The 22,112-nt window shown below is 47.2% G+C and overlaps 1 protein-coding gene across 1 annotated transcript in view; it reads left to right on the top strand.

The window, feature by feature from the left end:
• Positions 1-22,112, top strand: part of LOC146986534 (uncharacterized) — a 1,046,957-nt gene that overhangs the window by 576,925 nt on the left and 447,920 nt on the right. The window contains exon 16 of the mRNA XM_085780502.1: positions 20,485-20,661. Within this exon, the coding sequence (XP_085636628.1) occupies positions 20,485-20,661 (177 nt within the window). The remainder of the gene's footprint in view (positions 1-20,484; positions 20,662-22,112) is intronic.

The following is a 22,112-nucleotide window of genomic DNA, read 5'->3' as shown; positions in this document are numbered from 1 at the left end:
TGGAAGGTAAAGAGGAGGAGGAGGAGGAGCAGGAGAAAGAGGAGCAGGAGGAAGATGAGGAGGAGGAGGAGCAGGAGGAAGATGAGGAGGAGGAGGAAGAGGAGGAGGACGAGCAAGAGGAGGAGAAGGAGGAAGAGGAGGAGGAGGGGGAGGAAGAGGAAGAAGAAGAGGAGGAGCAGGAGGACGAGGAGGAGGAGCAGGAGAAGGAGGAGGAAGAAGAAGAGGAGGAGGAGTGGGAGGAGGAGGAGGAGAAGCAGGAGGAGGAGGAAGAGGAGGAGGAGCAGGAGGAGGAAGAGGAGGAGGAGCAGGAGGAGGAGGAGGAGGAGGAGTAGGAGGAGGAAGAGGAGGAGGAGGAGTAGGAGGAGGAAGAGGAGGAGGAGGAGGAAGAGGAGAAGGAGGACGAGTAGTAGGAGGAGGAGAGAGAGGAGGAAGAGGAGGAGGAGAAGGAGGAAGAGGAGGAGGAGCAGGAGGAGGAAGAAGAGGAGGAGGAGGAGGAAGAAGAGGAGGAGGAGCAGGAGGAGGAGGAGGACATTGAGGAGTAGGAGGAGGAGCAGGAGGAGGATGAGGAGGAGGAGGAGGAGGAGGAGCAGGAGGAGGTAGAGACTGAACTGTAAGAATCGTTATATTACGATATTCTAGAAAAACGGACTCAGGAGCTTCGTTGTAGGTTTGTTTCCTGGAACACGTTTCAATATGGCCGACATGCAGACAGGTCAAGAGGTCAACCAGTCTAACCAGCCTCTGCTGCCACCCTGAGGACAACTCCCTTCATAGCACAACATCATCACTCTTCTACACCAACCACATCAGCATCAGTAGAAAAGTTAAAATAAAACATGTAATAGTTCATTTCTCTCTTTTTTTCACTTTCACCACATCAAATCTTTTAACAACTTCAGAACTTAACATGGATATAAAGATTTTTTTTTATTATTCTGTCCTGTCGGTGTCGGCGAGGGAGGAGAGGGAACATCTACAGTCTGAAGATCAGGACAGAGAACTAAACCTGAACCAGAAAGAACCAGAACTAGAAACACACACTCTTGTATTGCTGTCTTTGTGAGGCCAAAAAAAAGTCCTCACTTCTCAAAAATGTCCTCACTCTGGTGAAAAACTCTCTCCGGTCCTCACAACGTAGTAAGAACAAGAACACACACACACACACACACACACACACATGAAGCCTCGGTCTGATCCGACGTCAGGAGACGAGCAGCGTCAGATCTCCTGACTCACCTGAACGTGACGTGAGTCGTCCTCACCGTCACCAACGTGCACTGAAACAGACGGAGGAGAAGATCCACTTCACTGGAGTCTGAGAAAAACCGGTTTCCTTGAACGCAGCCTGAAGAGTCATGAGTTATTAAACCAGGACACAAACTCATTCACAAAACCTGACGAAGCTTCAGACATGTGAACACAGCGACACCTGGTGGTCGATCAGAGTTACAGCAGCTTTTTACACATCACTGACTTCACTGTGTCAATCTGGTCTCAGAGTTATTAGATCTAGATAATTAATGTTTAATGGTTTTTAGTGTCGTTTACATGTGACGCTGTTAATGAGCTACAAACGATGGGACGGGATTGGACAATAAAACATCATCAAAATACAACTTCACTACAGTAAAGGAAGGAGAGAGAAGAGAGAAGAGAGAGGAAGAGGAAGAGGGGGAGGAGAGAGAGAGGAGGGGGGAGAAAGAGAGCATAGAGAGAGGGAGGGGAAGTGAGAGGGGAGAAAAGGAGAGACAGAGGGATGGAAGCAGAGAAAGAAGGAGAGGATAGAGAGAGAAGAGAGAGGAAGAGGGGGAGGAGAGAGAGAGAGACTTAGAGGGGGCAGAGAGGAAGAGGATAGAGAGAGTGAGGGAGGGGAAGAAGAGGAGAGGAGAGAGAGAGGAAAGAGGAGGGAGAGAGAGAGGGAGGGAGGGAGGAGAGAGAGGAAGAGGGGTGAGGAGAGAGAGAGAGAAGGGGGGAAGAGAGAGGGGGGAGACAGGGAGAGACCTAGGGAGAGGGAGGAAGATAGAGGGGGAGAGAGAAGTGAGGGGGAGGGAGGGGAGGAAGGGCAGAGAGAAAGAGGAAGAGGAGAGAGAGAGGAGGAGGGATGGGGAGAGAGGGAGAGAGAAGAGGGAGGGAGGGGACAGAGAGAAAGAGGGAGAGGAGAGAGAGAGATGGAGGGGGAGAGACTTAGGGGGAGGGGGCAGAGAGAAAGAGGATAGAGAGAGTGAGGGAGGGGGAGGAGAGGAGAGAGAGAGGGAAGAGGGGAAAGAGAGAGGAAGAGGGGGGAGGAGAGAGAGAGAAAGAAAGGGGGGAAAGGGAGAGAGGGGGAGACAGGGAGAGACTTAGAGGGAGGGAGGAAGATAGAGGGGGAGAGAGAGGGGAAGGGAAGGGGAGAGAGGGAGAGAGAAGAGGGAGGGAGGGAGGGAGGGGACAGAGAGAAAGAGGGAGAGGAGAGAGAAAGAGGGAGAGAAGAGGGAGGGAGGGGGAGAGAATTAGGGGGAGGGGGCAGAGAGAAAGAGGGAGAGGATAGAGGAAGTGGGGGAGGAGAGAGAGAGAAAGGGGAGAAAGAGAGCGTAGAGAGAGGGGGAGACAGGGAGAGACTTAGAGGGAGGGAGGAAGAGAAAGAGAAAGGAGAGAGAGGGGAGGAGGGAAGAGGAGAGAGAGAGAGAGAAGGGGGGAGGGAGGAAGCGAGAGGGGGAGGAGAGAAGAGAGACCTTTGACCTTTAACTTTCCCTTTAATTCATCAAATACTTCACCTCCATAAAAGCAGAAGCATCAAATCAGCCACATACAGATCAACAGCAGCAACATGAACAAACATTCAGTGTTTCAGAGACTGAGGAGCAGAGACTGGTCGACTACACAACATAAAACACCACACACACACACACACACACACACTAATGCTGCGTTTAAGACAACTCGGAAGTCGGAAAAAAACGAGCTCCGAGCTGTAAAAATAAAAGAATTGAACGGCGTCGAACTCGGAAATTACAGGTCGGGAACTCGGGTATCATATCAGAGCTCCGACTTTCCGACTTGACGTCACGACAACATCAAAACATGGCGGCCCTCGTCTTAAACGGTTAAAATTTAGACATTTTAAAGTTATTTGTTGAGGTTTTAATGCATATTTTTGTGTATTATTGCAGTAGCCGATATGAAATACGTTTATATTAAGCTGTGATTGTTGTATGGTGTGAAATTGCAGTCTGGAAATAACGTTAAACTGTTATCGAGGCTGTAACATTATGTGTGCACTCATCTGCAGCGTCTCCTCTCCTCCAAAATAAACATCATTTACTGCTGCATTTATTTCTCGTATTCAGCGATGAGCCACAATAATACGCCAAACTTCCTTCAGGTATCCATGTTTCTTTTCTTCCGAGTTCCTGCAGCGTGAACGCAATGATGTCCGGAGTCGGAAATTTCCGAGTTGGGAATACCGACCTCCGAGTTGTTATGAACGCAGCAAAACTCCTCCAGGTCAGAGACCGTTCTGTAATACGTGAACTGCACCTTTAGCCGAGTGGCGACTGAACCCCTGAACATGAATGAGGCATCAGTCGACCCCAGACCTTCCATCCTGTTTCTGCTGCTCAGCCTGATGCTCGTTGCTGCTGCGGCTTCACCTATGAGGGAGGTGACCACGGAGACCAGGACCAGGACCAGGACCAGGACCAGGACCAGGACCAGGACCAGGACCAGGACCAGGACCAGGACCAGAACCAGGACCAGGACCAGGACCAGGACCAGGACCAGGACCAGGACCAGGACCAGGACCAGGACCAGGACCAGGAACCAGGACCAGGACCAGGACCAGGACCAGGACCAGCTGGAACCAGGACCAGGAACCAGGACCAGGACCAGGACCAGGACCAGCTGGAACCAGGACCAGAACCAGGACCAGGACCAGGACCAGGACCAGGACCAGGACCAGCTGGAACCAGGACCAGGACCAGGAACCAGGACCAGGACCAGGACCAGGACCAGCTGGAACCAGGACCAGAACCAGGACCAGGACCAGGACCAGGACCAGCTGGAACCAGGACCAGAACCAGGACCAGGACCAGGACCAGAACCAGGACCAGGACCAGGACCAGAACCAGGACCAGAACCAGGACCAGAACCAGGACCAGAACCAGGACCAGGACCAGAACCAGGACCAGGACCAGGACCAGAACCAGAACCAGGACCAGGACCAGAACCAGAACCAGGACCAGGACCAGGACCAGGACCAGGACCAGAACCAGGACCAGGACCAGGACCAGGACCAGAACCAGGACCAGGACCAGGACCAGGACCAGAACCAGGACCAGGACCAGGACCAGGACCAGGACCAGGACCAGCTGGAACCAGGACCAGAACCAGGACCAGAACCAGAACCAGGACCAGGACCAGGACCAGAACCAGGACCAGGAACCAGGACCAGGACCAGGACCAGGACCAGCTGGAACCAGGACCAGAACCAGGACCAGGACCAGGACCAGGACCAGCTGGAACCAGGACCAGAACCAGGACCAGGACCAGGACCAGAACCAGAACCAGGACCAGGACCAGGACCAGAACCAGGACCAGAACCAGGACCAGGACCAGAACCAGGACCAGGACCAGGACCAGAACCAGAACCAGGACCAGGACCAGAACCAGGACCAGGACCAGGACCAGGACCAGGACCAGAACCAGGACCAGGACCAGGACCAGGACCAGGACCAGAACCAGGACCAGGACCAGGACCAGGACCAGGACCAGGACAAGGACCAGGACCTGAATTAGGAACCAGAACCAGGACCAGGACCAGGACCAGAACCAGAACCAGGACCAGAACCAGAACCAGGACCAGGACCAGAACCAGGACCAGGACCAGGACCAGAACCAGAACCAGGACCAGGACCAGAACCAGGACCAGGACCAGGACCAGGATCAGAACCAGGACCAGAACCAGAACCAGGACCAGGACCAGGACCAGGACCAGGATCAGAACCAGGACCAGGACCAGGACCAGGACCAGGACCAGAACCAGAACCAGGACCAGAACCAGAACCAGGACCAGGACCAGGACCAGGACCAGAACCAGGACCAGAACCAGGACCAGGACCAGGACCAGAACCAGGACCAGAACCAGGGCCAGGACCAGGACCAGGACCAGGACCAGGACCAGGACCAGGACCAGAACCAGGACCAGAACCAGGACCAGGAGCAGGACCAGGACCAGGAGCAGGACCAGAACCAGGACCAGGACCAGGACCAGGACCAGGACCAGGAGCAGGACCAGAACCAGGACCAGGACCAGGACCAGGACCAGGACCAGAACCAGGACCAGGACCAGGACCAGGACCAGGACCAGAACCAGGACCAGGACCAGGACCAGAACCAGGACCAGGACCAGGACCAGAACCAGAACCAGGACCAGGACCAGAACCAGCACCAGGACCAGGACCAGGACCAGGACCAGGACCAGGACCAGGACCAGGACCAGAACCAGGAACAGGACCAGGACCAGGACCAGAACCAGAACCAGGACCAGGACCAGAACCAGGACCAGAACCAGGACCAGAACCAGCTGGAACCAGGACCAGGACCAGGACCAGGACCAGAACCATGACCAGGACCAGGACCAGGACCAGGACCAGGACCAGAACCAGCTGGAACCAGGACCAGGACCAGAACCAGGACCAGGACCAGGACTCAAAAACTGGTTGATCTGTTGGTCCAGTTTAAAATCACTGTTTACTCAAGATTAGAAACTCCTCCTCCTCCTCCTCCTCCTCCTCCTCCTCCTCCTCCTCTGAACACATCAGGTCCACTGTAGCAAGTAGCCGTCCTGAACCAATCAGAGAGAGAGATGAAAATAATGCTGATAATGTGATTGGCCACCAGTGACACGCCCACTTGTTACACATGATAATTTATTCTTTCTAATCCCAGAGTCAGAGATGAACTCAGCACAATCAGCTTCTGTTCCCCACAGAAAAACACTTGTAAGATGTGTGTGTGTGTGCGTGTGTGTGTGTGTGTGTTCTTGTATTTACAACGTTGTGAGGACCGTGAGTTTTTAACCAACAGAGTGAGGACATTTAGGGGAAGTGAGGACATTTTGGCCGTTCCTCACTTTTTCCAAGGGCTGTTTGAGGGTTAAGACTTTAGGTTATAATTAGGTTTAAATTAGGTTCAGAGTAATGGTTAAGGTTAGGGTAAGGGGCTGGGGAACACATTATGTCAATGAGTGCATTTCTAAAAGGAGTTCATCATGATTCTCCTTGTATCCTCCTGGTTTCTGTGTGGACTTACATTTAGTTGTGGTTGTGTTTTCCATATATGGTCGTGTTGCCAGACCGGGGCGAGTTAAGTTACAACACTGAGACACAAATTAGTTGATGACAACATGTGTGATGAATAAGACACAGAACAGACTGAGCTGTAACTTGTAGTGGAGTGTCTTTAAATCTCTCAGCAGCTCTTCTACCACAGCTGGATCTCAGCTCACTGTTTATTCACGGTGTCAGAGTTCACCTGTCCATACAGGTGTAATACCAGGAGTTACCCAGCAGGTGGCGCACTCTACTGTAGAAAGAGACTTCCTCATTATAATTTATTGTTCAGTTTTGTTTAAAGTCCATGAGATGAACTTTAAACTGAGTAATAAATGATTGTAACTGCAGAGCAGAGGGAGGAGGTAAAACTGTTCAGACGCCATTTTAGAGTGAACGGAGCAGAAGGAGAGAGACTGAAGTCTGAGGCGGGTGAGTGTGAAAAGAACTTTATTTTATTTTTATTTTTTTTATTGTTGTTGATGTTGTGTCAGAGTGTGAGAGTCAGTGTGTCTGTGTGGACTGTGGAGGGAAGAAGAGTCAGACGTAGTCCGTACATACGTCAGCACATTGTCTCAGATTCACCTCCACACAACTTCTTCAAACTCAGAACAAACATCAAAGGTCAAAGGTCACGGTGACTGGATGAACATGGATTTAATGTCAAAGTCATAAATATATACACGTAGATGTCGCATTCAGGCTTGTCAACATGTCAACACGGCCGCCATCTTGGGTCAGGGGTTTCTGACCATAGACATAAACGTCTGACAAGCAGCCAGACCCTTGTAGAACAAATTTCAGTGTACGTACGCATGTGGGTGTGTGTCTGAGTATGTAAAATGTATGTATGATAAATATAAAATATCATTCTGTTGTATAATAAATGTATGTGTGACATTGATAATAAACCAAAGGTCTTGAAAATCGGTTGAATATTCAGTGAGTTATGGTGATTTTAATGGTTAATAGACCTCTGCCTCTGTTGACTAATGCAGTAAGTAGACACAGCTTCCCCCTGCCCAAGATGGCGGCGTTGACGCATCGTTCCAATGGACAGCAGCGTCAGAGGCTTCTACGTGTTTATATCTATGGTCAAAGTCCAATGAGTGGTGGAGGTCAACAACTGGATCAGACAAGGACGTGGTTATAGTTTGTCCTCGGTGCATTTGGGTGTGTCTTGATTCTGTGTGTGTGTGTGTGTGTGTGTGTGTGTGTGTGTGTGTGTGTGTGTGTGTGTGTGTGTGTGTGTGTGTTACTGGTTTCCCTCTCAGACTGACTGAAGTCCTGAAGATGAGTGTTAATGTGGAGGAACAGGAGGACAGATCAAAGTCTCTGGAGAGTGACCGGTCCAAACATGAACCTCCAGACTCACAGTAAGAGACCTGATAAAAACCTGAAGTGTGTGTGACGTCACAGAAGAGGAAATGTGTGTGTGTGTCCACTGATCAATGTGATGTGAATAAAAACATGTTTGTGTTTGCAGAGGTCAGAACCACAGACTGAGAGCAGAGTCTCCAGGATCCATCTGTCTGTCCATGAGGAGTGACTGGTCCAAAGGAGAACCTGTAAACTTCAGTCTTGGACCTGGACCTCCAGAGTCACAGTAAGAGACCAGATTCAGACCTGTGTGCAGGTTTGGAGGGTTACTTTAAAAATGTAATCCAGTATAATTACAAACTACATTAAAAATAATGTAATCAGTAACTTACTCTAAGTATCACACAATTAAAGTTATGTACTGGATTACTTTTAGTTACTATTGGATTACTTTAATACTAAATATGCTAATAAAGAATATCGCACAACCAGCACACATCAATCCACGTTGATTAGATCACTCAAAACAGGAGGAGGAAAACTGCAACATTTAAAAAAAAAAGGAATCCTGACAAGAAGTAATCCCCATTTTTATCAAACATACCAGCAATCTGATGACATGTTTTTTCTGTACTGTAAATATATAAATAAATAAATAAATAAATAAAATAAAGTTGATACTGTAACAGATTACAGTTTCCTTCTTTTTTCTCTTACGCCATGACATGTAATCCATTACTCCTCAAGCCTGCCTGTGTGTGTGTCCTCTGTATGTGTGTGTGTATGTCAGTGTGTGATCCAGTGTAGAGCTGATGTGAGACAGATGTTCAGCAGCTGGACACTGGACACAGTTAATGTCTGACTGACTCTACACTGTTATCTATGATGCTGCGGTGTTGCTTCCATTCTTCACTACAGTGTGTGGTGCTGGACGCTGATGTCACTGGAGGCTTCCCACAATGCATCTGTGATCAGAGAACTGATCAGTGATCAATGTGATGTGAATAAAAACATGTTTGTGTTTGCAGAGGCCAGAACCACAGACTGAGAGCAGAGTCTCCAGGATCCATCTGTCTGTCCATGAGGAGTGACTGGTCTAAAGGAGAACCTATTGATTTCAAGTCTGGACCTGGACCTTCAGAGTCCCAGTAAGAGACGGTTTCTACTGTAAACTGAGCTGAAGATGATTCACTCATTAGATTCATGTGAAGGAAACAGAGAAAAACCATCAGACACTGAAGGTTCACAACAAACCTCAGAGACAGAAACCAGACCAGTTCAGGACCAGGTCTTAATTCAGCTCGTCTCTCTACACTCGTCTTCCTCTACTTTCTCTCTCTCTGCTCCTCTGCTTACTGAAGCCCCGCCCCCTTGAGGTGGTTAACCAATCAGAGCTCAGATGTGGAGCTGTGACATGTTGTTGATCCAGAAATGTCTTGACAGGAGGAAGAGGAGTGGTGTCTCTGTGGACCAGCAGCTGTCCTGCTGTGGTCTCTGTCAGGACGTCCTGAAGGATCCAGTCTCCACCAGCTGTGGACACTGGTTCTGCAAACAGTGCTTCACCTCAGACTGGGACCAGTCTGGTTCTTCAGGACCCCCCTCCTGTCCCCAGTGTGGACAAAGACCCAGCACCAGAGGTGAGCTGCAGACAGCCAATCAGAGCAGCTGTAGACAAAGTGAGACTGAACATCTGTCTGCTGATGTGGTCATTTGTGAAACCAGGACCTGTTGTTTTCTCCAGAGTCATTGTTCCATCACACAGCACTGACATTTAAGATGATGATTCAAACCTTCTCTTTGTTGTCTGTAGTTTTTCTGTAGCTGATGAAAATAATCTGATCAGATTGTCAGACTCTCTGTCTTCAGTCTGACTCTGTCTCTTCTCTCTCAGCAGATGGTGGTCTGCAGGAGGTTTTAGATCAACATAAGATCAGTCTGAGGAGCAGATGTGAACGAGTGACTGAAGGAACTGAGGGAACAGGAAGTGGAACAGGAAGTAGAACCCTCCTCAACAGGATCTACACTGAGCTCTACATCACAGAGGGACAGAGTGAAGAGGTTAATACCCAACATGAGGTGAGACAGCTGGAGACAACGTCCAAGAAGAAGACCCTCCATGACACTCCAATCAAGTGCAACAACATCTTTAAAGACTTACCTGTCCAACAGAGAGAGGACGTCTCTACGGTCTCACCTGTCCAACAGAGAGAGGACGTCTCTACGGTCTCACCTGTCCAACAGAGAGAAGACGTCTCTACGGTCTCATCTGTCCAACAGAGAGAGGACGTCTCTACGGTCTCATCTGTCCAACAGAGAGAGGACGTCTCTACGGTCTCATCTGTCCAACAGAGAGAGGATGTCTCTACGGTCTCATCTGTCCAACAGAGAGAGGATGTCTCTACGGTCTCACCTGTCCAACAGAGAGAGAACGTCTCTAAGGTCTCACCTGTCCAACAGAGACCCATCAGAGTAGTTCTGACCAACGGCGTCGCTGGCGTTGGAAAAACCTTCTCGGTGCAGAAGTTCACTCTGGACTGGGCCGAGGGCTTGGAGAACCAAGATGTCAGTCTGCTGGTTCTGCTTTCGTTCAGGGAGCTGAACCTGATCAGAGATCAGCGGTTGAGTCTTCTCAGGCTGCTCCATGTTTTCCATCCAACATTACAGAAGGTCACAGCAGAGCAGCTGGCTGTCTGTAAACTTCTCTTCATCTTTGACGGCCTGGATGAAAGCCGACTGTCACTGGACTTCAACAACAGGGAGGTTGTGTCTGATGTCACACAGACGTCATCAGTCAACGTGCTGCTGACAAACCTCATCCAGGGGAATCTGCTTCCCTCGGCTCTGGTCTGGATCACCTCCAGACCTGCAGCAGCCAATCAGATCCCTCCTACATGTGTCAACAGGGTAACAGAGGTCCGAGGCTTCACTGACGCCCAGATGGAGGAGTACTTCAGGAGGAGGTCCAGTGATGAAGATCTGTCCAGAAGAATCATCTCACACATCAAGACGTCCAGGACCCTCCACATCATGTGTCAAGTCCCAGTCTTCTGCTGGATCAGTGCTACAGTTCTGGAGCACATGTTGACCACAGACCAGAGAGGAGAGCTGCCCAAGACCACCACTGACCTGTTCTCACACTTCCTGCTGGTCCAGACAAAGAGGAAGAAGAACAAGTACGGTGAAGGACATGAGACGAGTCCACAGGAGCTGACGGAGGCCGACAGGGAAGTTCTTCTGAAGCTGGGGAGGCTGGCGTTTGAACAGCTGGAGGAAGGAAACATCATGTTCTACCAAGAAGACCTGGAGCAGTGTGGTCTGGATGTCACAGAGGCCTTGGTGAACTCAGGACTCTGTACTGAGATCTTCAAAAGAGAGAGTGTGATCTTCCAGAAAGCAGTCTACTGCTTTGTTCATCTGAGTGTTCAGGAGTTTCTGGCTGCAGTCTACATGTTCCACTGTTTCACCAACAGGAACACACAGGTCCTGGAGAAGTTCCTTGGTAAAAAACATTTTATTTTAACCCTGAATGTCTTCCTGCTGGGAGCCATGCAGATATCCCTCAACAGTAGAAATGGTCACCTGGACCTGTTTGTTCGCTTCCTTCATGGCCTCTCTCTGGAGTCCAACCAGAGGCTGTTAGGAGGTCTGCTGGGTCAGACAGACAACAGTCCAGAAACCATCAAGGGAACCATCAACAACCTGAATAAGATGAACTGTTACGAAATCTCTCCTGACAGAAGCATCAACATCTTCCACTGTCTGACGGAGATGAAGGACCAGTCAGTTCATCAGCAGATCCAACAGTTCCTCAAGTCAGAGAACAGATCAGAGAAGAAACTCTCTGAGATCCAGTGTTCAGCTCTGGGCTACATGCTGCAGATGTCAGAGCAGGTTCTGGACGAGTTCGACCTGGAGAAGTACAACACATCAGATCAGGGACAACGGAGACTGATCCCAGCTGTGAGAAACTGCAGGAAGGCTCGGTAAGTGCAGACATGATCAATATGATTATTGATCAGTAGTTCACCTAAACACAGTTTTATTTATTCTCATTATTTTTAGTTTGACTTTGAAAACATTACCTAAGGGTTAATATAGAAAGAAGGCTTTGCTTCAGGGTCCCTTCCATCCTGTGAGAGTGATGAGGATCATTGTTTCCTGTCAAACTCAGTCAGAGAAGATGAGCTGAAGCTCAGATGTTCATTACATCATCAGATGCATCAACTGTGTTTTTACTGCAGCTTTCATCTGATTTGATTCTGACACATTTGATATTTTCTCTCTTCACAGACTTGTTGATTGTAAACTCTCAGAGTGTATCTGTGAAGTTGTGGCCTCAGCTCTGAAGTCCAACCCCTCCCACCTGACAGAACTGGACCTGAGTAAAACCGACCTGAGTTTTTCATCAGTGAAGTATCTGTGTGCTGGACTGGAGAGTCCAAACTGTCGACTGGAGACTCTGAGGTGAGTTCACTGACTGGACCTGTTGGACTTTTGTCTGTGTTCAGTTCAAATGTGTGAAGTTCAGTTTGAAGCAGCGACTGATTGTGACTCCATGTTACTGCAGCTGGTAGAAGGTGAAGGGTCAGAGGTCACTCAGAGGTCAGTGTGGTGGTGATGATGATGATGATGATGATGATGATGATGATGATGATGATGATGATGATGATGATGATGATGATGATGATGATGATGATGATGATGATGATGATGATGATGATCCGGCTCTCAGTGTGTGTAGCGGCCCTTAGTTCCCAAGAAAGGAGGCGGAGATTTCCTTACAGGTGCATGGGTTCATTGCTTTGGTGTAGCACCGTGAAAACTATGAGGGAATATACAAAAAAAAACACAAGAAGAAAAAGTTAAACACATTACACTTCACATACAACTTCCCCAACACAGATTCAAAAAAACCCCAATTTATTACCATAAAAAAAAGCAAATAAACAAAACTACATTTTATTAACCCATTACAAAATTACTAAAACCTTATTTAAGGAATTAAAATATAATGTGAACGGCATCACCCCAAAACAAAAAATAAAACAAGACATCAAAAATAAAGTAATAGCCCAAAATTTCATGTACTCCGTTCGGCCCTGAAAAGCTCCTGGGTGGGGCTCGAGGTTAACCCGGCGCTGATTGGCTAAAGCTAGAGCAGCTCTGACGCTACCAGAAAGCACCAAAACAACCGGCATTTTTAAAAGGCAAGGCAAGGCAAGGCAATTTTATTTGTATAGCCCGTTTTTACAAACAGTTTGTCTCAAAGGGCTTTACATGGCATCGTAACAACATCCTCTGTCCTTAGACCCTCACATCGACTGAGGAAAAACTCCATGGAAACCCTTTTAACAGGGAAAAGTCGGAGAAACCTCAGGGTGAGCAACAGAGGAGGGATCCCTCACCCAGGACGGACAGACGTGCAATAGATGTTGTTACAGACAAGAAAACAGTTTACAGTTTGTCACAGAATGTGCGAAATATGGAAATGTTAGCAGGAGTTGATGAAGGCAGTCTCTGGTGAGGGGAGGGGGCGGGGGGGGGGGGGGGGGGGGGGGGGCAGGGAGAGCTGGCCAGCTCGATGGGAGCAGAAGGGGAGCATTAGCCTAGCAGACACCGCTGTAAACAACAAGGAAACAGCAGTGGACCGACGATGAGGTGCAGACATTGATTGCAGTCTACAGCACCGAGGAGATTCAGAGGGGGTTTGAGTCATTGCGGTGAAATGAAAATATCAGCGCACCTCGACACACTGGGGATCCATCACGCCGCAAAACAATGCCGTGAAAAGTAAAAAAAAAAAAAAAAAAAAAAGAAAAAACTCAAGCAGGATTACAATCAACCGCCATGCGCACAAAGATACAAACCAGAAACGCGCCTACCGCCTCAGCTCCTTCCATCCTTCTTTGTTGTTGTTATGATTTTTGTGCATGTGCTTGTGACCTGCCTGGGTGACGTCATGGTCGAAACTGTCGCACAGCGATTAAGCGGCGATCGAAACTCATGACGTCACCGCGGGGTCCGACTCTGCAGTGGAAACACGGCCACTGAGAGGGCCGAGTGAGAGGACGGTTCCTGTAGAAGTTCCTACCCCCTCCCTTTACCAGGAACTCCTGCAGTGGAGAAACGGCTAAAACCAAACTATAAGGGAACCTGCACCAACACAAAGATTACAAATAATTCAACAAAGAAAACTCACTCAACGAGCCACGGACATGGTTCAAACAAAGCCAGCAGCACAAACACTGAGCCAGCCAGGGGAGAACAAAGGGAGGATGGTGGTGATGCGCACAGGTGAGCGCACACACCCACAGGAAGAGCTTACAGGTGACAGTGGCCTCCTCCCTTTTATACCCCAGAAAACTGACCACTAGATGGCAGTAATACACTGACCTTTACATTTTTAGTTTGATTTTGAAAACATTACGTAAGGGTTAATATAGAAAGAAGGCTCTGCTTCAGGGTCCCGTCCATCCTGTGAGAGTGATGAGGATCAATGTTTCCTGTCAAACTCAGTCAGAGAAGAAGAGCTGAAGCTCAGATGTTCATCACATCATCAGATGCATCAACTGTGTTTTTACTGCAGCTTTCATCTGATTTGATTCTGACACATTTGATATTTTCTCTCTTCACAGACTTGTTGATTGTAAACTCTCAGAGAGTCACTGTGAAGTCGTGGCCTCAGCTCTGAAGTCCAACCCCTCCCACCTGACAGAACTGGACCTAAGTAAAACCACCGACCTGAGTGATTCATCAGTGAAGGTTGTGTGTGCTGGACTGGAGAGTCCAAACTGTAGACTGGAGACTCTGAGGTGAGTTCACTGACTGGACCTGTTGGACTTTTGTCTGTGTTCAGTTCAAATGTGTGAAGTTCAGTTTGAAGCAGCGACTGATTGTGACTCCATGTTACTGCAGCTGGTAGAAGGTGAAGGGTCAGAGGTCACTCAGAGGTCAGTGTGGTGGTGATGATGATGATGATGATGATGATGATGATGATGATGATGATGATGATGATGATGATGATGATGATGATGATGATGATGATGATGATGATGGTGATGATGATGATGATGATGATGATCCGGCTCTCAGTGTGTGTAGCGGCCCTTAGTTCCCAAGAAAGGAGGCGGAGATTTCCTTACAGGTGCATGAGTTCATTGCTTTGATGTAGCACCGTGAAAACTATGAGGGAATATACAAAAAAAAACACAAGAAGAAAAAGTTAAACACATTACACTTCACAGACAACTTCCCCAACACAGATTCAAAAAAACCCCAATTTATTACCATAAAAAAAAGCAAATAAACAAAACTACATTTTATTAACCCATTACAAAATTACTAAAACCTTATTTAAGGAATTAAAATATAATGTGAACGGCATCACCCCAAAACAAAAAATAAAACAAGACATCAAAAATAAAGTAATAGCCCAAAATTTCATGTACTCCGTTCGGCCCTGAAAAGCTCCTGGGTGGGGCTCGAGGTTAACCCGGCGCTGATTGGCTAAAGCTAGAGCAGCTCTGACGCTACCAGAAAGCACCAAAACAACCGGCATTTTTAAAAGGCAAGGCAAGGCAAGGCAATTTTATTTGTATAGCCCGTTTTTACAAACAGTTTGTCTCAAAGGGCTTTACATGGCATCGTAACAACATCCTCTGTCCTTAGACCCTCACATCGACTGAGGAAAAACTCCATGGAAAACCCTTTTAACAGGGAAAAGTCGGAGAAACCTCAGGGTGAGCAACAGAGGAGGGATCCCTCACCCAGGACGGACAGACGTGCAATAGATGTTGTTACAGACAAGAAAACAGTTTACAGTTTGTCACAGAATGTGCGAAATATGGAAATGTTAGCAGGAGTTGATGAAGGCAGTCTCTGGTGAGGGGAGGGGGCGGGGGGGGGGGGGGGGCAGGGAGAGCTGGCCAGCTCGATGGGAGCAGAAGGGGAGCATTAGCCTAGCAGACACCGCTGTAAACAACAAGGAAACAGCAGTGGACCGACGATGAGGTGCAGACATTGATTGCAGTCTACAGCACCGAGGAGATTCAGAGGGGGTTTGAGTCATTGCGGTGAAATGAAAATATCAGCGCACCTCGACACACTGGGGATCCATCACGCCGCAAAACAATGCCGTGAAAAGTAAAAAAAAAAAAAAAAAAAAAGAAAAAACTCAAGCAGGATTACAATCAACCGCCATGCGCACAAAGATACAAACCAGAAACGCGCCTACCGCCTCAGCTCCTTCCATCCTTCTTTGTTGTTGTTATGATTTTTGTGCATGTGCTTGTGACCTGCCTGGGTGACGTCACGGTCGAAACTGTCGCACAGCGATTAAGCGGCGATCGAAACTCATGACGTCACCGCGGGGTCCGACTCTTCAGTGGAAACACGGCCACTGAGAGGGCCGAGTGAGAGGACGGTTCCTGTAGAAGTTCCTACCCCCTCCCTTTACCAGGAACTCCTGCAGTGGAGAAACGGCTAAAACCAAACTATAAGGGAACCTGCACCAACACAAAGATTACAAATAATTCAACAAAGAAAACTCACTCAACGAGCCACGGACATGGTTCAAACAAAGCCAGCAGCACAAACACTGAGCCAGCCAGGGGAGAACAAAGGGAGGATGGTGGTGATGCGCACAGGTGAGCGCACACACCCACAGGAAGAGCTTACAGGTGACAGTGGCCTCCTCCCTTTTATACCCCAGAAAACTGACCACTAGATGGCAGTAATACACTGACCTTTACATTTTTAGTTTGATTTTGAAAACATTACGTAAGGGTTAATATAGAAAGAAGGCTCTGCTTCAGGGTCCCGTCCATCCTGTGAGAGTGATGAGGATCAATGTTTCCTGTCAAACTCAGTCAGAGAAGAAGAGCTGAAGCTCAGATGTTCATCACATCATCAGATGCATCAACTGTGTTTTTACTGCAGCTTTCATCTGATTTGATTCTGACACATTTGATATTTTCTCTCTTCACAGACTTGTTGATTGTAAACTCTCAGAGAGTCACTGTGAAGTCGTGGCCTCAGCTCTGAAGTCCAACCCCTCCCACCTGACAGAACTGGACCTAAGTAAAACCACCGACCTGAGTGATTCATCAGTGAAGGTTGTGTGTGCTGGACTGGAGAGTCCAAACTGTCGACTGGAGACTCTGAGGTGAGTTCACTGACTGGACCTGTTGGACTTTTGTCTGTGTTCAGTTCAAATGTGTGAAGTTCAGTTTGAAGCAGCGACTGATTGTGACTCCATGTTACTGCAGCTGGTAGAAGGTGAAGGGTCAGAGGTCACTCAGAGGTCAGTGTGGTGGTGGTGATGATGATGATGATGATGATGATGATGATGATGATGATGATGATGATGATGATGATGATGATGATGGTGATGATGATGATGATGATGATGATCCGGCTCTCAGTGTGTGTAGCGGCCCTTAGTTCCCAAGAAAGGAGGCGGAGATTTCCTTACAGGTGCATGAGTTCATTGCTTTGATGTAGCACCGTGAAAACTATGAGGGAATATACAAAAAAAAACACAAGAAGAAAAAGTTAAACACATTACACTTCACAGACAACTTCCCCAACACAGATTCAAAAAAACCCCAATTTATTACCATAAAAAAAAGCAAATAAACAAAACTACATTTTATTAACCCATTACAAAATTACTAAAACCTTATTTAAGGAATTAAAATATAATGTGAACGGCATCACCCCAAAACAAAAAATAAAACAAGACATCAAAAATAAAGTAATAGCCCAAAATTTCATGTACTCCGTTCGGCCCTGAAAAGCTCCTGGGTGGGGCTCGAGGTTAACCCGGCGCTGATTGGCTAAAGCTAGAGCAGCTCTGACGCTACCAGAAAGCACCAAAACAACCGGCATTTTTAAAAGGGGGAGCAGAAGGGGAGCATTAGCCTAGCAGACACCGCTGTAAACAACAAGGAAACAGCAGTGGACCGACGATGAGGTGCAGACATTGATTGCAGTCTACAGCACCGAGGAGATTCAGAGGGGGTTTGAGTCATTGCGGCGAAATGAAAATATCAGCGCACCTCGACACACTGGGGATCCATCACGCCGCAAAACAATGCCGTGAAAAGTTTAAAAAAACAAAAAAACAAAACTCAAGCAGGATTACAATCAGCCGCCATGTGCAGAAACACACAAACCAGAAACGCGCCTACCGCCTCAGCTCCTTCCATCCTTCTTCGTTGTTGTTATGATTTTTGTGCATGTGCTTGTGACCTGCCTGGGTGACGTCATGGTCGAAACTGTCGCACAGCGATTAAGCGACGATCGAAACTCATGACGTCGCCGCGGGGTCCGACTCTGCAGTGGAAACACGGCCACTGAGAGGGCCGAGTGAGAGGACGGTTCCTGTAGAAGTTCCTACCCCCTCCCTTTGCCAGGAACTCCTGCAGTGGAAACACGGCTAAAACCAAACTATAACGGAACCTGCACCAACACAAAGATTACAAATAATTCAACAAAGAAAACTCACTCAACGAGCCACGGACATGGTTCAAACAAAGCCAGCAGCACAAACACTGAGCCAGCCAGGGGAGAACAAAGGGAGGATGGTGGTGATGCGCACAGGTGAGCGCACACACCCACAGGAAGAGCTTACAGGTGACAGTGGCCTCCTCCCTTTTATACCCCAGAAAACTGACCACTAGATGGCAGTAATACACTGACCTTTACATTTTTAGTTTGATTTTGAAAACATTACGTAAGGGTTAATATAGAAAGAAGGCTCTGCTTCAGGGTCCCGTCCATCCTGTGAGAGTGATGAGGATCAATGTTTCCTGTCAAACTCAGTCAGAGAAGATGAGCTGAAGCTCAGATGTTCATCACATCATCAGATGCATCAACTGTGTTTCTACTGCAGCTTTCATCTGATTTGATTCTGACACATTTGATATTTTCTCTCTTCACAGACTTGTTGGTTGTAAACTCTCAGAGAGTCACTGTGAAGTCGTGGCCTCAGCTCTGAAGTCCAACTCCTCCCACCTGACAGAACTGGACCTGAGTAAAACCACCGACCTGAGTGATTCATCAGTGAAGGTTGTGTGTGCTGGACTGGAGAGTCCAAACTGTCGACTGGAGACTCTGAGGTGAGTTCACTGACTGGACCTGTTGGACTTTTGTCTGTGTTCAGTTCAAATGTGTGAAGTTCAGTTTGAAGCAGCGACTGATTTTGACTCCATGTTACTGCAGCTGGTAGAAGGTGAAGGGTCAGAGGTCACTCAGAGGTCAGTGTGGTGGTGATGATGATGATGATGATGATGATGATGATCCGGCTCTCAGCGTGCATATCTCTGTTGCTGCCCAATTTGTGTAACGGCCCCCCAACATCTTGGACAGTTACGGATACAGGCTACAAAATAACAAGCTATTAATTAACTATATGCACTAAATGTAACTAGTGTTGTACCGATACCAATACTAGTATCGGTATGGTAGCGTAGTGCAGGAGGAAAAGTAAAAGAGTGGTAGTTAATCCTGTTTGTTCGCCTCGTTCGGCCGCTTCCGTTCCTGTGACGATCCGTGATCTCCTCCCGTTTGGTCCCGCTGGAGATGACTGACTGACTGACTGACTGACTGACTGACTGACTGACTGACTGACTGACGACTGACTGACTGACTGACTGACTGACTGACTGACTGACTGACTGACGACTGACTGACTGACTGACTGACTGACTGACTGACTGACGACTGACTGACTGACTGACTGACTGACTGACTGACTGACTGACTGACGACTGACTGACTGACTGACTGACTGACTGACTGACTGACTGACTGACTGACTGGTGCACGTTGACAACTCCCCCCTCTGGTGTGCGTGAGTAATTACCGATCGATTTTTGTTGGATTACTTTTGTTTTGGCTTTTTCCTTTTTTTATGACTGCCTTGGGTTTTCCCTGATATTTTCTGTTTTTGCTGAAGATCGGATTTTTTGTAGATTGAACTGAGACAAACAGTAATTAAAAGAACTTTGTTTATTGTTTATGGACCATTTAAATACATTTTTTTGGAAAAGAAAACAAAATAAGCTTTGGTTGTGTCCTGTTTTTTCTTGTTCTTGTGCTGGGTACAGTGTTTAAAGATGTTTTAAATGGAGGTTACATGCTTATCCGAAATTATTGGGTATTGATTAAGTGTGTATCCTTTCTGGGGGTTAGAATTCAAGTCTGACACAGACTTAATGTCAGGACTCAGACGCCTGACTGGCACCCCTAGCACTAAAAATAAAAGTTGTACTAAAAAAAAACCGTCACAACGTGTATCTCATCTCATCTCATTATTATAGGACTTAAACGTCAGAGCTCTCTGTCTTCAGACTGTCTGGACCTGTCCCTGAACATCACACAGGGGCAACATGGAGCTATCTGTTGTGTTGGTCAAGAACAAGTTCAACTTAAAGTCAGAGTAAAAATGTTTAGGGTGTTTTTACTGTTCCTAAATGTAAAAATCTGTCACATTGGACCCTCAACATTATTTAAAGGTTAAATAATGTGTTACTTAAATATTTTTTTCCAGGTAGGCAATAAAAAAGTTCTACTGGATTATAGTATCAGAAGAAGAAAATCTCATATATTTTTTTTCAAACGGACCAACAGGTATTGATCAGATATTGATTGTATATTGACAGGCTGATCTGAGGTCAGCAGCAGCTGATGAATCTGTGCTGACATGTGGATGATGTGTGTAGAAGGCCACATGATGATGATCCACAACAACACAAGGACAAAGTCCCTCTACTCATTTACACACTGATCATTGATCAGGACACATCTGATCAATCATCAATCATTTCATCTTCTTCTTTTATTCTTTATTCAGATTGAAGAGCTGCAGTTTGTCAAAGATCAGCTGTTCTTCTCTGGGCTCAGCTCTGAAGTCCAACCCCTCCCACCTGAGACACCTGGACCTGAGCTTCAACAACAAGCTGCAGGATTCAGGAGTGAAGGGTCTGAGTGGTTTTCTGGAGAGTCCAGACTGTAGACTGGAGACTCTGAGGTCAGACTCTGTTTTATTTCTGTGCTCAGATGAATGTGATGTGAAAGTTGTGTTGATACTGAGCTGCAGACATGAGGCTGATATTCTACTGATCCACACTGAGGCTGTAGGACAGGGTAGGCAGGCGCTCACAGACCAAGACCAGGGCTGTGGGGGGTCGGCACCTCAGACAGCTCATCACACAACAACCTCACAACAAACACATTCATGCACAATGGTTTACACAGATCCAAGTCTTAAACATGTGCAACACGTTTTCCCCGCAATCCATGCCGTCCTGGCATCAGCTGTTATTAACACACAACTCAGATCAATAACAGGATCACATGTTGGAGCACCGCTCACATCACACAACAAACCTTTAACACAATCCACACTCAGACCTGAGCAACAAGGATGTTAACTGTACACAACAAGCTGTTATTAGAAGGTTTACAACAGATAAGACGCACAACCTGGGCTGTGTGTGTGTGTGTGTGTGTGTGTGTGTGTGTGTGTGTGTGTGTGTGTGTGTGTGTGTGTGTAAAAGTGTCTAAGTGTCAGTAGTTTAAAATTTGCTAACTGCTTGAAACAACAGCTGAGTGGCTGAATGAAACTAATCCGTCACCCTAATTGATTTAAATTGTCTTCTGTTGCTGATGCACGGCCTTGGTAAACTTGGTTATTCATTTTATTCTAGTTGAGGATGTGGATGATCATGAGGGAGGGAGTAGTGGTGCAACAGATCAGTGTTTTTTTTTTGTTTTTTTTAATCAATTTTTTATTTTGTTTTATTTCATTACAATTCCATTTATCCATTCCCCTTGACCCCACCCTTTTCCCGGGGGTAATATTAGATTAATAATAATTATTATTATTATCAACAGTACATAGCAGACATAGTGTTGATCCTTGATCGCTCTCCACGGATCGGCACGCAAGTGTTCCACAGGTCGTTGATGAAAAGAAAGTTGTGAAGGTAGCGCAAAAAAAAAACTCTGCTCGTATAGGCAGCTTTATGCCGCGCACAACAACAAACAATAACAACCAATCAACCAGAATCGAAAAACAAAAACTGTGACTGAGCAGGACTGTGATGGTGATTGGCTTACAGACCTTTGCTTGTGTCGTTTTCCTCCCTAACACACAGTAGCTCCAGTATTTTCTTTTCACTTCTATAGGAGTGTATGTTACAAAAAAACTGATTTACAACTGGTTGTTTATTTACCTGCTGTTCTGTACTGATTTCTATCAACCAGTCAGTGGATACAGATTGTTGCAAAGCGTTTCCCTCCTCCTGTGATTTTAGTTATGACAGGAAAAATATGAACGACGTCATCAGCGACTAGTCGACGTCGACTCGACTTTCATAACATTAGAGTCGACTTTAAAAAATCTGAAGTCATGCAACCGCTAACCTCACACACAGTTTATCATCCTCTGTGTGTGTGTGTGTGTGTTTGATCCAGTTC

The sequence above is a fragment of the Trachurus japonicus genome, chromosome 6 (assembly GCF_045865225.1).
Source record: "Trachurus japonicus isolate A0001 chromosome 6, Traja_1.0".
Taxonomy (NCBI): Eukaryota; Metazoa; Chordata; class Actinopteri; order Carangiformes; family Carangidae; genus Trachurus; species Trachurus japonicus.
The sequence above is the reverse complement of the archived record's forward strand: the minus strand, read 5'-3'. Positions and strand labels throughout refer to the sequence as shown.